Genomic DNA, 18,774 nt, shown 5'->3' on the forward strand with positions numbered 1-18,774 from the left:
TGTGGTATTGAATTTTGTAGTTCACATCTAAATCACTCTTGTAATGAACGATATATTATTTTAGGAAATAAAGCAAGTGTAGAATACCTATATCCCCAAAAACAATTCTGCAAGATCTTTCATTATCAGCTTAACACAAGATTCTGGATGCACTTTTCTTTATAATAAATAGGGCCTCCTTTTGTTTGCTACACTGTCATGTACAATTATGCTGTAGGACAGAGGTGAGTGAAAATACTCTATCAATCCCTTTACTGGGTCAACATAATGAGACAGATTGCTAACTACAACGTAAGCAGAACTAGAATTTCGGTTCAGTTATCCATGTACTAATGACACATTTGTTTGATCAAATGTTTTCTATCGGTAACATACACAAGAGGGCTGCAGCCATTTCCCTCAATTATTATGTATATGCTTTTTATCTTACAGATAAGCGAACACAGTTTCAAAAGACAAGCAATAGTTAGTATTAACTATAAGATAAATCTGAAGCTGTGTTTCAGATCATCCATCGTCATTGGAATTCCTCAGAATAGTTTGTCAGCAAACTCATGAGTAAATAGCGGTTTTGGTAGGGAAGTGGCGCTACCAGGAGAGACCCTCCTTCTGCACTAATGGCATACCCAAAATCAGTTGCCTGTTTCCTGTCTGAAAGTGTTGTTCAGCTTGCAGTAATTTATGTTGATTTGTGCAATTTTAGTTACTAGAGTAAGTCAGTTCAGTTTGAATATTTTGTGATACTCTCAGTTATTCAGAAGCGATGGATATGCACACTAGATAGCGAGAAACTGTGCATAATACAAACAGAGGTATTTTCGAAGTAGAGAGCATTCATTCGTCAATGTAATTACAGCATGTACTGAAGAATTGAATCAAAAAGAGGTGTTGGTTAACGTTGCGAGTCCCAACCAAAGGCCTGAATTTTATGCAAAAGTCACGAAAGGATGTATCAGAAAGAAGATGAAAATAAACCACATGGTTTACTCGAATCGCCTAGAATGAGCACTAACACTTTTAGGAGGAAGCCCATCGTTGAAGGCAGCTATAAAATATCCGTAATTCGGGAAACGATGGAGGGCTTTTATATCAGTCAAATAAATAAGTAAATCAATAGCGCCAACATTACACATTTACTTATTCCAATAAAACAAAAAATCCATTTTCCGTGGTAGAAAGTTGTTTCGCACAAGACACTGCGTAAAATGGGATTTCTCACAAAGAAATCTGCAACTAAAAGAAAGAATCTGGTAGAAATAACTGATGTAATTGACTGGCTATTCAGATACCTGATATAAGCAAGGAAATTAAAAGAGCAGAAACTTCTTTTATATCGACGAAACTTGGATGGATAACAATATTATCTTTAGAAAATGTTGTATGGCTCCTGGCATTGATGATATCATGGACAGTGTTAGTGGAAGCAATAGGATTATCGTAGTGAATATTCAATCTAATGCTGGCTTTATTCATTAGTCTGCATCGATGTTATTCCCTTCAAAATATTCACCATTCGCTTATGCCAGAGCTTTTTCCAAATTCCGTAACACTTCTGGAACTCAGTCGTTGGGACAGCTTTAGTCCTCTCAGTGATGTGTATTTAATCTCATTTATGCTGTAAAAGACTGCCATTTACAGTTTTCTTTATTTTTGGGAACAAATAAAAGTGACATAAACCGAATATTCAAGGAAGAGATTAGTGTTTTAACATTCCATCGGTAATGAGGTCATTAGTGACACAGCACAGGCTCAGATTAGGTAAGGATGGCGAAGAAAAGCGACCGTGCCCTTCCGAAGGAACCATCCCGGCATTTGCCTTAAACAATTTAGGAAAATCACGGAAAATCTAAATCGGGATGATCGGGTGCGGATTTGAACCGTCGTCATTCCGTGTGCAAGTCCAGTGTCCTCATCACTGTGTTACCCTGCTTGGTCCGAATATGGGAGCTAGGGCATCATTACAATATTGTCTTTGGGCAAAAATTCACGAATATGCAACGAAATGTGATGAAATGCAATATTATGGTGCAAGAACCACGAATTTCTCCGCCACATATCCAGACTTTTCTTAACAGATGGTTTCGTGCACAAGATGTCGAACTTGTAAGTAGTACTCGTTATTGTTCGTTTCATGGTCGCACTTGTCGAGCTTTTTTTCGGATTGGCGATCCAGTTTGCTTCCTCTGGGATGACTGAGCCTCAGATTCAATGTTATACCCGCAACTTATGTTTTGTCACTTATTATGATTCCCTTCAATAGTTCTTTATCGCTATTAACTTCATCAAATAATCCCAAGCAATATGCATTCGCCACTATTTTTATTCAATTCAACAACTTTGTAACAGATTTACCTGAAACAATTCCATTGCATGTGCCAACTGATATGCCACCCTCATCACTGACATCTCTGCTTGCGATTTGGCTGTCGTTCACAGTCATTTGTTTCGCTTTTTCGGTCAGTTGATGTGCTGGGGAATCAGGACCCTTGTCTTCTTCAGTGTCCTCACAGCCATCTTTGAAACGCTTATACTACGTGTAAAGCCTTATTTTACTCATAGCAGGCTCACCAAAAGCAATGTTCAACACTTATAAATTTCTGATGTCTTTATCCCATTCTTATAACAGAATTTAATATAAAGTCTCTAAGCCATTTTTATACAAAATAAATAATCCCTGATACTTCCAAAACACCTGTAACCTTTTTGACACCTGATAACTTACTAAATAACCTATATATCTAAAGGTATAGAGATACTTTTCAGGTGTGGCTAACACCATGACAAAAAAGTGGTGTGAATCGGACTAGTACAACACGCAAAATTACAAATTCCTCCTTAGTTTTTAAACATTCTTCGTTTAGCAAGAATTGTTGCATCTCAGTGAAGCCATTCAAAGAAAACTTCTACCTCTTAGTAGCAAGAATAAGCTTTAAATTCAACAGAATAATTTAACTATACGGTTTTCAAAATTCTGTTGGAATATAACCACTGTTTTAGGAAATACTTGATAAAGATGCATTCTAGTGAACAGGCATTTAGTTCTCTATTTGTTGTCGATACATACATCCTGACTTCCTACTTATATCAATATAATTTACTCTCTAACATTGTGTTTCAAAAGCATGTAATCATCTTTTATATTCTGTGTCGTGCACTTTATATAAAAGGAAATGTTCCTCAAATGTATGTGTATCTGTACACTTCATTGCCACAGATTTAAAGCCCATGTACCATGGGAGGGCAGGTACAACTTTGTGAAACAACCAATAGAAGGCAGAGTGGGGACTTTTTCGCTCACTCGTGAGCTTGCAGATAGATTATACCCCCATTTTAAAATGCACTACGCACCTGCAAACGTGAAACACTAGACAGATGAAACAGCTGGCTAAAACTCATTTTGCGATCCAGATTTACGGCGATATCCTATTTGTACACTACAGTTTGCTGTGCAGATGTGGTTGGTGCCCACAGCTTTGAGCAATTTTGTTCAAACCTCTAACTCCAACTCCCAGGACTGGATACATTTCGTATCTGCGCAAATCTCCTGTTCACATGCAACGATCTGTCTGCACAGAAGTGATGTGTGGAAATATTTGTGCAGACAGATCTTTGCATGTGGACAGGCTTTTAGAGACTGATCATGACAATACATGCTACTAGATTTTTTTCATCTCCTCATTTGTAACAAATTCTTGGACTTCCTTATTAACGTAATACATGTTTGTTCTGCAATATTCGATGTTATTTATCTATAAGAATGTCCTCTGTCAGGAATAAGTTTCTTTGATTTTACGATTTCCGTCTGATCAAAAAACAAGTTAGTTGTGTGTTAGGAAGTCAGTGAATGTGAAAATGAAAACCTAATTGAGATGGCATACTGATCTGTAGCGTATCCCAAAGCCTAGTTTGCACTGGGAGGTGACTGTTTGTAAGTCGCCAAAACAGAATCGAAGGCTTCAGTTAACTGTATTTATATTTTTAGTGTTGGAAAATAACAAATATAAGAGACAGTTAAATGAAAACGAGGCAGATGGAAGACAGTGATTAAACTGCTTACTATTTCAAAAGTAATCACCATAACTGTTAATATATTTATCGCACTTTGAGAGCAGATGGTCATTATCTTTATGGAAAAATGTTTGTGGTTTGCTATGGAACCACAATTTCAACCAGGTGTTCACCCCTTTGCCCAAATAAATTGATAGCCATGAATGTCTTCCTTCAGCTCTCCAAAAATATGGAAATCGCACTGGAAGAGATCTTCACTGTATGGAGGATGTGTAAGGGGTCCTGGCGAAAATTCTGCAGTGTAGGCGAAACAACCTTGGCAACAAGTGGGCAGGCATTATCCCGCAACAGAAGGAGATAACTGTCAACATTCCTAAGTGTTTCGACTTGTTGGTTCACTTTAATTTTTGCCATGTGCCCACCTAGCGCTCTGCATGAATTGTGGCGCTGTTTTTCAGAAACTCAATGAGCAGAGGCGCTTGTAGTCAAGGAAAAAGATCATCATGCTTTTCCTGGAGCAGGTTTACCTGTTGTTCCTACTACGCTGGGAAATATGGAAGTAACAGCATAAAAACCACAATTTCTCAGTTGATATACTATTACTGTATGCTAGCTGATTGGAGTGCCAGCATAGTTTCAGCTGTCAAAAAAAAAAAAAAAAAGGTTCAAATGGCTCTGAGCACTATGGGACTTAACATCTATGGTCATCAGTCCCCTAGAACTTAGAACTACTTCAACCTAACTAACCTAAGGACATCACACAACACCCAGTCATCATGACGCAGAGAAAATCCCTGACCCCGCAAGGAATCGAACCCGTGAGCCCGGGCGCGGTAAGCGAGAACGCTACCACACGACCATGAGCTGCGGACAGCTGTCAAAAGGCTGCATTTTTTTGCCATATAGATTTTCGTAGATTGTTGCAAGTGGATGGGCTTTTACAGCGTCTTGCATATCAGTTACACTCATGTTGCACTAGTTCACTGTTCGAGAAGTGCTTGGTAAGTATATTGAGCTCAGTGATGTAGTGGTAAATCTCAGTGTGTTTGATCACCTTCTGTTTTCCCGAGCTGACACTGTAGTTGTTAAGTGACATGTCATAGCCACAGAATAGATGTAGTACAGGAAGAAAAGCAGAAGGCAGCTCCTTTGACTTGTATGAAGTAAACCATTATGCTTGATGGCATACTGAAATTGAGTAAATGTGAAATGATAACTGCTTACTACTATGGCTCAAAATGGATATCTTACAAAACAGAACTAATCTGATGAAATGAAAACTTTTACAAAATGAAACGCTAACGAAAGAAGTTGTGATAAACACCTACTTAAAAACAAGTCACATAAGGTTTTAAATTCATTACTGTTCACATGTTAAAACTGTGAACTGCCACTGCTTTTAGATTCAGATGACAATAATGCTACTTTGTTTTATAAATATTGGTTCTTTCCTTGCAGAAATTTAATTCTTACTTACTTTAATTACCTCTCAATTTTTCTTTTTTGATACTTTGAGCTGATAAACCAACTACACATCTAACAGAAACAGCTGTTATGGGGCACACTGCAGGAGTTTTGGTGTTCATATCAGTGCCGAAATTTTCATTAATGTTTTCAGCCTGAAAGTAACACATAGGTATTATTTACATTTTTGTTTGAATGAACAGTCATTAATGGTTACTGACAGCCACCTGAAGTTAATTCAGAATAAATTGTCGAGTATGGATATCTATAGTGGTTAGGGCAACTGCTTTGACAAGAGGGAACTCTGGCTTTGAGACCGTCTGTCACAGATTTTTATGTCACTAATAGGTAGTATATCTATAATTAACAAAGCTGGCGCCAAGATATTCACATTCAGTGAATTTATTTAGAATTAATGTAGGTATTACTTTAAATTAAGAGAGTGAGCTGCATTAAAATTTAATTTATACAAATATTTTAGCATTTTTCTCTACTCTGTCGTTCCTTAGTTGCTTCAAAACTCACAAAGGTATGTTCTGTCTAGGCAACTAATTGAAGGCAGTTTGTTTATTGCCATTCATGTTTTGCTTCTTTTACTTATGAAGCATCTTCAGTGGATGTCTTCTTCATTATTTTCTACCAGCAGTAAATACAAATATTCACTGCATCACAAATTTGAGAAACGAGCATCTACTTGCACAAATTATCAGCATCTGAGCTGCAAGCCTGAATGCATTTGGCGCCATGAGACAGTGTGTACAAATAAAACAATTTAACTTCTACTTTCTCCATACTGTAGTGAGATGTGGTTTTCTTCCTAACTTCAAAAAGCATTTCGATATATTAACGACATTTAGTACACAGCAATGTATTGCCGAAAATGAACCAAATGTGAAGTAGCTGGGCATTACATTTTTCACTGCAGACCCTTGTAATTTTATGCTGCAGAGTACTAGGACATTAAGTATCACAGTAACTGTGACCAATATCAAGAAGACAAACAGTTCTTGGTCGAGCTGTGATATGGAACTGTAAGATGCAAAGGAATACAATTTTTTGCTCCATTTTATTTACTTAGAGTCGAATGAGAGGTATTATATACATTAGCAAAGAAATTCACAAATGTGTAGCAAGTCATTTTCAGTTTCTTAAGGGAAAAGGATAACCTCTGAAGAAAAACTAATTCTAGGGGGTGATGTAGCTTTGCTTCATTGACATACAGTATTTTTTTTTTTACAGTTTAGTTATCTTTTATTGTTTACAGCAAGAAAATCATAAAGCTCATTTTTCTCATGTACTATTATGAGCTGCTTCATGGGAACTGCTCATTACTTTCCTGTGTGGTCTTTTCTCTTACTACTGCACATTATATATTTCTAACTTTGACAGTACATTGAACAGTAGTTTACATTTAGTTAAGCCCAGTAGTAGAAATGTGCAGTTAATAAAATAAACAAAATAAAAAACTCATTGTTTTTTCAGTCATACAACAGTGAAAAGAATCAAGCACAATGAGAAGCTCAAACTGGAAGGTATTAAAGATCTTAAAATATCAGAAGAGTCTTACAAAAGTACAATGAAAAATAATATTGGTGTAATGCATCAGCCTATTAAGTGATTAAAAAATAAATGGATGAATTTCTTGTTTGTTTAGAAGATAAGAAACAGAGAATGTACTAGGTGTACAATGTCTGTCTGAACATCATATAGTCACAGATATGGAAAAGGTAAATATAAGTGGGTGTGAGCTTTCAGCACATGTAAGCAGAGACAAAATGGAGAAAGGAGAGTTGCCATGTATATTAAAAGTTATCGTAGTGTGAAAAATTAAAAAAAAATTGGTAGAGAAACATATAGAAGCATGAAAGCTTAAACTACATACTGGTAATTTTATACTTGTAATTATGTATCCGTGCCCATGGGGAAATTCCGAACTGTTTCAGACAGAGGGAAACAAATTATAATTTGTGGGGATTTCAGTGTAGAGTCTGATAGGAAGAATGTTCTTGAAGTATTAGTAAATCCTTTCAATTTGACATCAGTTATTGATTTTCATACTCAGGTAATACAGGAAAGAAGCACACCAATAGAAAATATTTTCATAGTCCAAGATAAATTTAATCAAATACACATTAGCACTGTTAAGAATAGACTTTCTGACCATGATGCACTGCTAATTACAGTACATGACATGGCTCCACACAGTAATGCAAAACATTGCTCCAAAGGGGTGTGTTCAAGTAATGATTTAACGATTGCAAATGTAGATTGCAGCAGTTACCTTACGTAATTAAAATATTATATTATTACATGATACTTATATGAGTATTTTTGTAAATGATTTTTTAAGAAAACAGTGAAATGTAATTGTAAGAAACCATGTAAAAACCATGGCTTACTAAAGGAATAAATATCTTGCAACCAGAAAATGATATCTAACAGCAAAAAAGAGTGATGACAAAGAAACAGTCAAATATTATAAAAACTACTGTATTATTACTAAAGAGATAAAAATGTTTAGCAATCAGAAAATGAAATGCATCTAACAGCAAGAAAGAGCAATGACACAGAAACAGCCAAATATTATAAAAACTACTGTATTATATTAGGAAAAGTTATTAAAAAATCCAGGAGTACGTTTTTACATCTGAGGTTAGCAACCCTGATAATAAAATTAAGACAATTGTGAATATTGTTGAAAGGGAAACAGAGCATCAAAGAGCACAGGAAGACTGTATTACCATCAAACTGAATGAAAATTTTATTAACAGAGTCAGATGTTGAAAATATTTTTAATAATCATTTTTTAAGTGTTGTAGAGAAAATAGGATCCAGGTGTTCATTGCAAAAGACAAATCTATATATGGAAGAGGCGAATCCCTGCAATTTGATAAAACTGAAATTCTACCACCTCTCTTTCTGAAGTTAGGAAAATAATAAACTCACTCAATAGTAAAAGAATGAATTGAACTGATGGCATCTCCAACAAAGTAATAAAACCTTGTTCCCAACAGATATGTAGGATTCACAGACACATATGTAATAGCTCACTGAAACAGGGTATTTTTCCTGATAGATTGAAATGTACTATTGTTAAACCATTCCATAATAAAGAGGGGGGTAGGTTTGATGCCAACAACTACCATCCAATGCCACAGCTTTGTCCAAAATTATTGAAAAAGCAATGCATTCACATATTTGTAAAAATTAAGTACTACTAGAATGCCAATTTGGTTTTTAGAAAGTATTTTCAACTGAAAATCCATTATATGCTTTCACTGATAAAACATTAAATACTCTGAATAACCGAACTACACCAATAGGGATTTCCTGTGGTTTCTGAAAGGCTTTTGATTGTGTGAATCATGGAATTTTTCTAGATAAGTTTAGGTATTGTGGCATGAGTGGGGCAGTGCCAAATGATTTAATTATATTTAATTGGAAGCATGCAGAAGGTTGAAATTAACAGTACAGAAAGTCTGCAAAAATCAGCAGAGTGCTCTAACTAGGGAGGTATAAAGAATGATGTCATACAGGATTCAGTCTTGGGTCCCTAATTGTTCTGAATATATATTAATGAATTGCCACCCTATGAAGATGCAAAACTAGTTACTTTTACCAATAATAAAAGTAATGTAATCATAGCCAACAAACAAGAATTATCTGAGGAAATTGAAAATAATGTATTTCAGAAATTTATTAAGTGGTTCTCAGCAAATGGACTCTCATCAAATTTTTGTATAACACAATATATACAGTTCTGTACAGTAAATAGCACAACACAAATAGTAAATACAGATTGAACAGAAGTCTGTAACTGAGGCAGCATATTCCAACCTTTTGGGTTTAAGCATTTCTGAGAGATTGAACTGGAAGAAACGGATTGATGATCTGTTGAAATCTTTGAGTCCTGCTATTTATGCTATTAGGATTATTGCAAATTTTGGTGATAAACATGTAAGCAAATTAGCTTACAATGCTTATTTTCATTCTCTGCTTTTGTACGACATTTTGGGGTAATTCATCATTAAGAAAAAAGTATTCATTGCACAAAAGTATGTAATCAGAATAATAGCTGGAGCTCTTGCAGACACTTATTTAAGGAACTAGGGATATTCACAGTAGGTTTATATATATATATATATATATATATATATATATATATATATATATATATATATATATATATATATATATGTGTGTGTGTGTGTGTGTGTGTGTGTGTGTGTGTGTGTGTGTGTGTGTATGTGTGTGTTTGTCTATGCACTCAGTTATGAAATTTGTTTGTTGTTAACAACCCATCCCAATTGAAAAGCAATAGCGATATGCAACACTAGGTGAAAGTCTGATTTTTTGGGTTAAATCTTACTTTTGCACAGAAAGGGACGAATTATGCTGCCACAAAAATGTTTGGTCACTAATCAAATAGCAGCAAAGTCTGACAGATAACTAACGAACATTTAAAAACAAATTAAAATAATTTCCGAATAACAACTCCTTCTACCCAGTAGATGAATTTTTAGATACAAATCAGTCTTCTTGCAACTTATTAAAAAACCTTGAATTATGGCATGCAAGACCCCGTTGTTAAACTGACACGTTCTACGTCATTATGAAGTGTCATAATCATGATCTATGGACCAAGTATTAAGGGCCGTCCACACGCAACGATCTGTCTGCGCACATCACTTCTGTGCAGACAGATCGTTGCGTGTGGACAGAGGATTTGCACCAACCTGAGGTGTGTGCAAACCTGGAAGTTGGAGTTGGAGGTTTGAGCGAAACCTCTCAAATCTGTGGGTTCAAACCACATCTGCGCAGACAAGTTGGAGCGTGTGGACAGGAGATCGCCGCAAATCTGGCGCGAAATAGCTGTTTGCTCAGTCTAGTGTTTGTGCGCACAGGGCATTAAAATGGCTGATACTCTCAGTGTTCTCGAGAGTTTGTAAGTGAATTCCTTGAAATATATAGAAACCACCCATGTTTGTGGAAGATTGAAAGTAAAGAATATAGTGACCGAGACAAAAAGACAGCAGCATACAAATGCTGTAATTGAAAAATTGCAGGCAGTTGACGCCTCGGCAGACAAAGAAACAGTAATAAAAAAGTAAATTCGTTGCGAACTGTTTAGTATCCTGGAACAAAAGTTTGTAACAGGTTGCTTCTACACAGTAGCGAACTGAAAATGCCTACTCAGAAACAAAGTAAACCATAGCTCATTGGCCATGTAGGTATATAATCTCTAATAATATTGGCCTACTGTGTTTCAAACAAGTCTACAACACAAAAATATTATCTGTAACTTTACAGACTTAATTTACTTGACTTGCCTTCATGAACTCATCCTTCAGGACAGCGTAATTAGCTTCACATGTGTTGGGTATTATTTCACTCAACGCTTGTTTCGATATTGCAGTTGAAAATTCCAAATCTGTGTAGCTCCTTACTGTTGCTAGGAATATTAATGTTACCGCCAGCCGTTCAAGAGGATAAATTGCCCTTCTCATACAAGTATTTTTTCTCATAATACGAGAGGTTACAAGCTTTAAGAGATAATTATAAGTATCGACATCCATCCGCAAATAATTTCACCAGTCGTTAAGTTCGCCCTGCAACTCTCGCAGTAAACTTACGTGAGAAAACTGCTTTCGCTTTAGCAGCCACTGTCTACACCATTTTGACCGCTTTCTCTGTTTCCTGCGGTAGGTCTGAATGTTTTTTGCAACACAAGTTGCGAACACAGACCACAACAGAACTTCCTCCATTTCTATATTTCAAAATAACTGAAATAAATTTTTGACGTTTACGGGGAGCGTAGTCGCTTGCCACTGATATTTCTTTTCTACACCGACAGATGGCGGGCGAGTAGTAGATTGGGGTTTGTGTCGTGTGAACACGCCTGACACCACATTTGCAGCGATCTTTTGCATGTACAGACATCTGCGCCGATGTCTGTGCAGACAGATCGTTGCGTGTGGACCGGGCTTTAATCTAATGTACTCTAGTGTAATTCACCTTTGATTTCAGACTCAGCTGTTAACACAGTTTCAATATGGCAACCCGCAGAATTTGCGCATGCGCGCTAAATTTCGGCACATAGATTCTGTGTATACACGATTATGTGCCAGAGCGCTGTTGGCGAGACAGATTGGAAAATAGAATCTGGGAGCACAGGACGCGATGACCCTTGTCCCGAATATATCCTACTGTATTATCAATAATATGTTGTTTAGATTATACGACATAAATGACTCGAAGATCAATAAAGTTGTTCCAAATAAAAATACGAAACCTATATAATGATGCAGTAACGTTTCCTATGACTGTACTTTATAAATTCTGAAGTTTTGCGAAATTCATCATGTATCCGTAAAATCAATTTTCATTGTGTCAGAGCTGATCTCAAATTACATCCCAGTCGATAGAGTGTTGATAGTTGACAAACAATTCTACCCAGTCAAAACACTGATGTACAGGAAGTTCTAAATAATAAATTCTAGCCGCAGATTCAGAAATGGCACAGGATGATAAGTTTTGACATCAATAGTCATTATAGGTTTTTGCGGACACAAGTAGAAAAGATAATTGCCTTACTCTACATAATCTAATATCAACACCATCATTAACTTGACATTCAGTATATTATATTTTGAAGTCTGCAGCTTGTTGTTCGTGGTAACAATCACCGCTTGTTTTGACTTCGCTATTGTGTCGCAAAGGGGCATTAATGGCGAGCGCCTGATGGGTTGGAGGGAGAATGACAAAAGAGCAATGGCGTGTGTCGTAATCTTGTCTTCAGATAGTTTGTTTATGTGCTGTATCACAGAGATGAAAGGCGATAAAATAGGTACGTGACTGTTCAACAGTCTTGTTAACAAAAATTTCTTACGTAATGAAACGTAATACATCGGAACGCGCATGTTTCATCATTTGTTTTGGAAAGGAATATTGCCCCTTGCACCTAACATGTATGTGCAATGTATGGGTGGGCAAGGGTCAAGGCAGATATATTACATAAATCTATAGTTGTTGCTAATCATTCTGAGGCGGGATGCAGTCTGTTAAATTTATCGCCCTTTTGCCGGACATTCGTAATTCCAGTTGGCCTACAGATGAACGCGAGGTGATAAAACTTGTCTTCGGAATTGGTGAGCGTGGAATTTCAGTTATGGTTTATGCCTTACATTTTTGAGACACGATGCTCTAACGAATCTGTAAAATAAATCTTTTATATCCTACGAATTTCTCGGCATTCCGGATAGAATTCTGACTCAGATTACTTCATGTACTAATTTTTTGGCAGTTGTCATTCGTTTGGTTTCTTCTGTCGGCGTAATTAATTTGACACGTTTGAAGGTTCCAGTATTTACAAGCATTACTAAAATCAAAGTTATGGGGTCTGTGTCATTGGTGGATAATAGCAAGATTGAGAACAACTTTTCACGATACTGATTGAGACGGGCAGGTTTTTCATGCCATTCTGTGGTGCCAGTCAACTTTACATTCAAAGATAAGTAGTTAGTGGATTTGTTAGGGAATGCAAAACATATTAATCAATGGTTATGAACATGTTGATGTATACACTTGTTCCTATTGTTTGCTCAACTTATCAATGTGTAACAAATTTAATTTTATAATTAACTACCCAATGATATGTGCATGATAAAGAATTGAGTGGAAACTCCATTCTTGACTGAATGTAGAGTTTTCCTGTTCATTGGTACACTTTCAAATTCGTTTTGTAGGGAGCAAACAAAATGGAGTCTAGGCCCACATATTCCTCCAGACTTCCACTCACACTTGCACAGAGCGCCAAGTTACGGTGCGTACATTGAAGTTCAGTCTTTCCTCTCCACTCCCAATCCAGTTACAATCAATTCCTAATCAAACTGCCTCCCGCCATTAATGCGTACCTCTACACAGTACTTGATTTGTAAAAAAAAGAAGAGCTTCTGGTACTGTGACCTTCCAGGGGGTGTTTTTTTTAATTTAGACTTATTAAAATGTTATTTTAGCACTTTTATATGCATTTTAAAAGTCTGAATGCATTTGCTTTACATTACTTCAACCACAGCAAAATTGCTGTCATTTCACATCTCGAAATCTGTGATGCGGACCATCACAAATCAAGCACTGCTGCTATCCATTCAGTGTCCAAAACTCTTTGTTTGCGCATCACACTCCTCCTCCTTCCCCAACCCCAGTCCTACCCTTACATGGCATATACAAAAGGGGGGGGGGGCAAATACGGCTAAATAAATGTGTTCCTTACCATTGCACATCTTTATGGTTCCAAAATATTCATTCTCTTTCTTCATGCCTGCACAAACTGCCAAGTTCTTGTGTGTATATGGGAGTTCATTTTTCCCCTCCACTCTAGTTCCAGATGCTGTCAGTTCCTAACTAAACTGCCTCTTGCCATTGATGGATATCCATACCCAGTCAGTGTCCAAAACCCTGTCTACCCGTCACATTCCTCTTCACCCCCCCTCTCCCCAACCCCTACCCACTCTCAAATGGGAGACACAAAAGTAGGGGAAATAAAGAATAGCTAAGTAAACATGTTTCTTACCACTTCACAGTTTTATGGTTCAAGAATGATCTTCCACTCTGCAACAGATTGTGCACTGATTTGAAACTTCTTGAAAAATTAGAAATGCATGCCCAACAGGAACTTGAATATGAGACCTTTGCCAATTACTGACAAGTGGAATGATTACAGTATTTTCAAGTCTTGGCCCTACACACAATTTTAATATACCAGGAAGGTTCAGCTTTATGATTATCCTATACCTTTACTTACTTTTGGGAATCTCATTCATCCCACACCTTTATGTGCTAGCTGACATCTAATGCTAGATAAGATTATCAAACAAGTTTCTTGTAATACAGTTTTTGGCTTTTGACACTACAGACTTGCTTCCATAGTATGTCACCTGAAGATTGCAGCCTATTTCAGTGTTGACAATAGTCTCTGGTCACTGTGAAGGATGGCCAAGTCTCTATAGGTTTTTCTTTGGCTTGAAGTTGATAGGATTGTTTGGAAAAGAACCAAATGTGTCTCAGATGCATTGCATGTGTTCAGTTTCTGTCATTTATGCAGTCTGATGAAAGTATGCAGTCTGGACTAACAAGTATGTTGTTATAGTGTGAAGTTTTCCTCCCACTGAAATTTGTTATTCATCAGGATAGTGCATTTGAACCAAAGCTGTTAATATTAAATGTAATTTTTCATGCACTCTTCGCGATGAAATTGAAGGCCAAATTCTAATCCAACGGCGATTAATTTTAACAGTATTCTCATTTTAAGACTGAGATACTTTGGGAGTAATTTGAGGAACCCAGTAAATAGATGTCGTGCCAGCTTAGGACAGTTTGTTTTCCATTTCTGTGCACACGAGTCACATAATATACCATAGACATTATTATTTTTTAATAAAAAAGGGATGTGGGGTGTCAGCTGTGACTAGTAGAAGAAAATGCATATCATAGCTAACTACAATAAGGGCAACAGAAGTGAACCACAAAACTATAATCCAATGTTATTAACATTTGTCTGTTCCAGAATCATAGAACATACTCTTAACTCAGATGTGATGTGATACCGAAAACACTGTTCATTCGAAACTCGGTTTGCACTTACCTCACAAGACGTCCTGTACACCATGGATCAAGGCAGTTGGGTAGATACAGCATTTATTGACCCCCAGTAAGCAGTTGTCTCAGTTCCACACTAGTGACGTTAATAAAAGTGCTACCATATTGGGTATCAAATGAAATTTGTGAATGGATTGAGGTGTTCTAGGTAGGGAGGGTGTCGTATATTACCTTGGCTGGTGAGTCATTGACAGATTTGGAAGTAACTTCAGGTGTGCCCCAAATGAAAGCTACAAATTTTCTTTGAGACTGATAGTTATTAACAGTTATATTGATGAGAGGTGACACAGTCACTTTGAAGATAACAGCAATCCAGAGTTAACAATAAGCACTGTATACAGTGAATGCTACAGACTCAGGAATGTGATCTTTAACATTATGCATGAATCAAAATTGGATCAGTAAAAATGCCATTAAAAAAGAGCTAGACCTAAAAAATGGGTGCACAGTGAAATGTTAGTTCAAATTATAAATGCTAGCTCTCAAATGGGTGTGTGCAACATATGCAGTACACATTAAAGTAAATTGAAAGCAGTTTCTCAGAACATGAAAAAAGCCACAGTCACAATAGGCTCACCACTACTTTTGATGGCTATAACTTGTCATAATGCTAGCAGTCATGAATATGCACATTCCTTTTAGATCAATCTGAAGATGATCTTTATGTTTGAAACCAGTCATGGAGTGAAACAAATAGAAACAAATACTTGTGTTCTTAGACTGTTGTAGTTTATGCAAGTGTACTGATTCTAGCTGGTTCAACTTCTGAAATTCTGAGGCTAACGTCAAGAAAAGGACACTTCTTCTCGACTGTACATGGGTTGACATTATTGTTTACCCATTAGAAGTGCAAGAATAATTTTTAGTATCCAGTGAGGGACCAAGGAAAGAGACAGTGTATACAATCCAGTCGCATAAATATGGCAACCACCTATGATTGACATCAGCGTGCGATAACCACTCACAGATGGCACGTGACGGCACTAGCTGTGGAGGGTATATAAAATGTGTCACATGGATGCAGAAAACAGAGCAGTCATTGCCATAATGCGGAAATGCAGTGATGTACTTGAAGTCCAGAAGAGGAAAGTCATTGGGTTTTGGGCCAATGGTGGAAACCTTTCCGAAACAGCTAAGTTTGTAAACTGTCTGCATGCCACTGTGGTTAAAGCATACTGCGCAGGACAAAATGACGCTATCCGAAACCAGCACCAAGGCCGTCATAGTGCACTACAGGCCAAAGCTGACAGAGGTGAATGACAGCTGCGGAGATGTGTACATGTGAAGATGTGCAACTATTTTTGAGCAAATAACCTCCCAGATGAACCAAGGAGCTATCAACAGCATCTCCTCAATGGTGGTTCAGCGTCTTGTTACTATGGACCTCCACAGCAGGCAACTGGTTTATGGGCCCATGCTGACTATTGTTCATTGGTAATGAAGACTGGGATTTGCACACCAATACCACAGCTGCACATCCACTGAGTGGTGATAGGTGGCCTTTTCAGATGCATCACATTTTATGCTACATCAGACAGATAGCTGTTGATGTGTATGGCATGAAACCAAACACTCTGCAGCCAGGAGGGAGTGTTATGGTCTGGGGAATGTTTTTATGGCATTCCCTGGGTGATTTCATCTTTCTGGAAGGCACAATGGATCAACAAAGTATGCATCTATCCCTTGGGGGGCGGGGGGGGGGGGGGGGGGGGGGGCGGCACGTCAACTCATACACACTCTGTATTCCTTCAGCGTGATGGCATCTACCAGCAGTGCAATGAGTCTCACAGCTTACAAAGTACGTGCATGACTTGAAGAGCTCCAGGATGGGTTTACTATACTCACCTGGCCCCAGACTTCCTGAATTTAAACCCAGTCTGGGTACAGCACTTGAGTCAACATGGCTCCACATCCACCTTGCAGAACCTCATTGGCACTCTTTCTGCACATCTTGTGTCGCAAAAGACTTTTTCAAGGTGATGACATTAATGTGACTGGACATTGTATTTTGGTACTGAATTTGTAACCATTGGATGTTAATTATTTGTGGGTACATTATATTATGGGTGGGTTGTCTTAAATTGCCACCAGAGAGCTTCAACATTTTTGTTTCCTACTGTATTGGAATTAAAGTTGTGCAATATCCAGCTGACCTGTATGATGCCTGAGTTTTAGGGTAGTTTGGAATATGATACTGTGATTATTAATTTGTGAAGCTAATGAATGCAATGTGACAAACTATTTTTTGGGTGGATGGATTTGGTGACAAGCTTATCAGTGGTGTAGTCTGAAATCTGGGTTAGCTTGTAAGGTCATAGGCTGATTGTGAGCTGGCATAGACAATGAATACTTTGTATTATTTGTATTGTAATTTTGTCCACTAAGTTATTTTATTTGTTATGGCAAATATCCTGTGAACTTTTGGGACTATGTTTACAATGTTTTTCAGATTTTTGTGCTTATATTCATGTCAGAATTTCACACAATCGCTTCATCTCATCGCTATCAAACATGTCGTCCCCTTTCTGCTCTCCTATTGGATGCTTATATCCAACAGATGACCCACCCCTTTGTTTCCTCATTGCAGCTCATCGCAAGTGCTACCAACATTGATTCTCAAAACACGTAAGTAATGGTGTTGTCCCTGTTCTAGATCATTACCATACGTAATGTTCATTTCATAGGACACACTATCTGAGTTCATTTCGTATGTGTTGTTTTCAAAAAGAAAAAAAAAAGTCCTGTTTTGCATGCTGGATGTACCAAAATTTGCATGTGAATGTTTCAGACACACCTGTAATCCAGACAGAGTTCTTTCCCAGTGTTGTGTCCTTAATCAAAAAAATCTGCTGGTTACATGGGACCACACAGCTGTAAGAACTGCCTGCGTGGCCGTATTATGGCTGATACAAACAAAAGCAAATTTGTAGAAAATGGAGTATCTAATGATGTAACACAGAATGGATTTGGGGATATTGATGGAATACCTTGTAAGTCGAGTCTTTTGATTTACTATAGACATTTTTAGTATACCTTCTTCATTGATGATTGTGCTATTATGAAAAGCTGCTATAGTTTATTCATATCAGTATGCAAAAGATGCCTAAGGGCTTCAGGCAACTTGACTCCCAAACTTCATTGGTGGTTTAGTGTGAATTATTTATCTGATGTATTTCTAAGAATGATCAGTTACAGTTTCTCAGACACTATTCACATAGAATTTCCATCACTTCAGCTCAATGGAAGTTTTCTTTGGGGAAACCTAAGGTGGGAATATTATTTTAATTAAAAAATTACCATTGTTAACTTTAAAGATAAATTGTGACTGATGAATAAAACCTTTAAGTGAAGCTTCATGTTACATAAATATTTGTCAATAAAGTATGATGCTATTGAGGAAGACATATGCTGGTTCCTTTAAAACTAGTTTTAGCAGATAACCGTTTTTATTATTCTAACTACACTGCTGGGTTGGGGAGTGCACACTGATTTTGTTCCGATGATGGCATATGCCATCTGTGGGGTAGTATATGTACTGAATGGTTTCTGCATTGTCCACCAACAGACAGCATAGTGGCATAGCTACCAGAGGCTGCCCATTAATAGGGAATGCTCACAGCCAGTGTGGCACGAACATGTGAAACA

The 18,774-nt window shown here is 37.2% G+C and overlaps 1 protein-coding gene across 6 annotated transcripts in view; it reads left to right on the top strand.

Annotated features, from left to right (window-relative positions):
- Positions 1-18,774, top strand: part of LOC124802414 (pantothenate kinase 3) — a 166,917-nt gene that overhangs the window by 82,266 nt on the left and 65,877 nt on the right. Inside the window, exons 1-2 of one of the 6 annotated variants that reach the window (XM_047263184.1) lie at positions 12,166-12,319; positions 17,918-18,119. The exons of 1 other annotated variant lie outside the window; for it this stretch is intronic. In XM_047263184.1, the coding sequence (XP_047119140.1) occupies positions 17,987-18,119 (133 nt within the window). In that variant the 5' untranslated portion in view covers positions 12,166-12,319; positions 17,918-17,986. Of the gene's footprint in view, positions 1-12,165; positions 12,320-12,473; positions 12,621-17,733; positions 17,755-17,917; positions 18,120-18,774 lie in introns of those variants that run through there. 4 more of the 6 variants (XM_047263192.1, XM_047263197.1, XM_047263176.1 and 1 more) reach the window with 4 other exon arrangements.

Source organism: Schistocerca piceifrons, chromosome 1 (assembly GCF_021461385.2).
Source record: "Schistocerca piceifrons isolate TAMUIC-IGC-003096 chromosome 1, iqSchPice1.1, whole genome shotgun sequence".
In the NCBI taxonomy this organism is placed as follows: Eukaryota; Metazoa; Arthropoda; class Insecta; order Orthoptera; family Acrididae; genus Schistocerca; species Schistocerca piceifrons.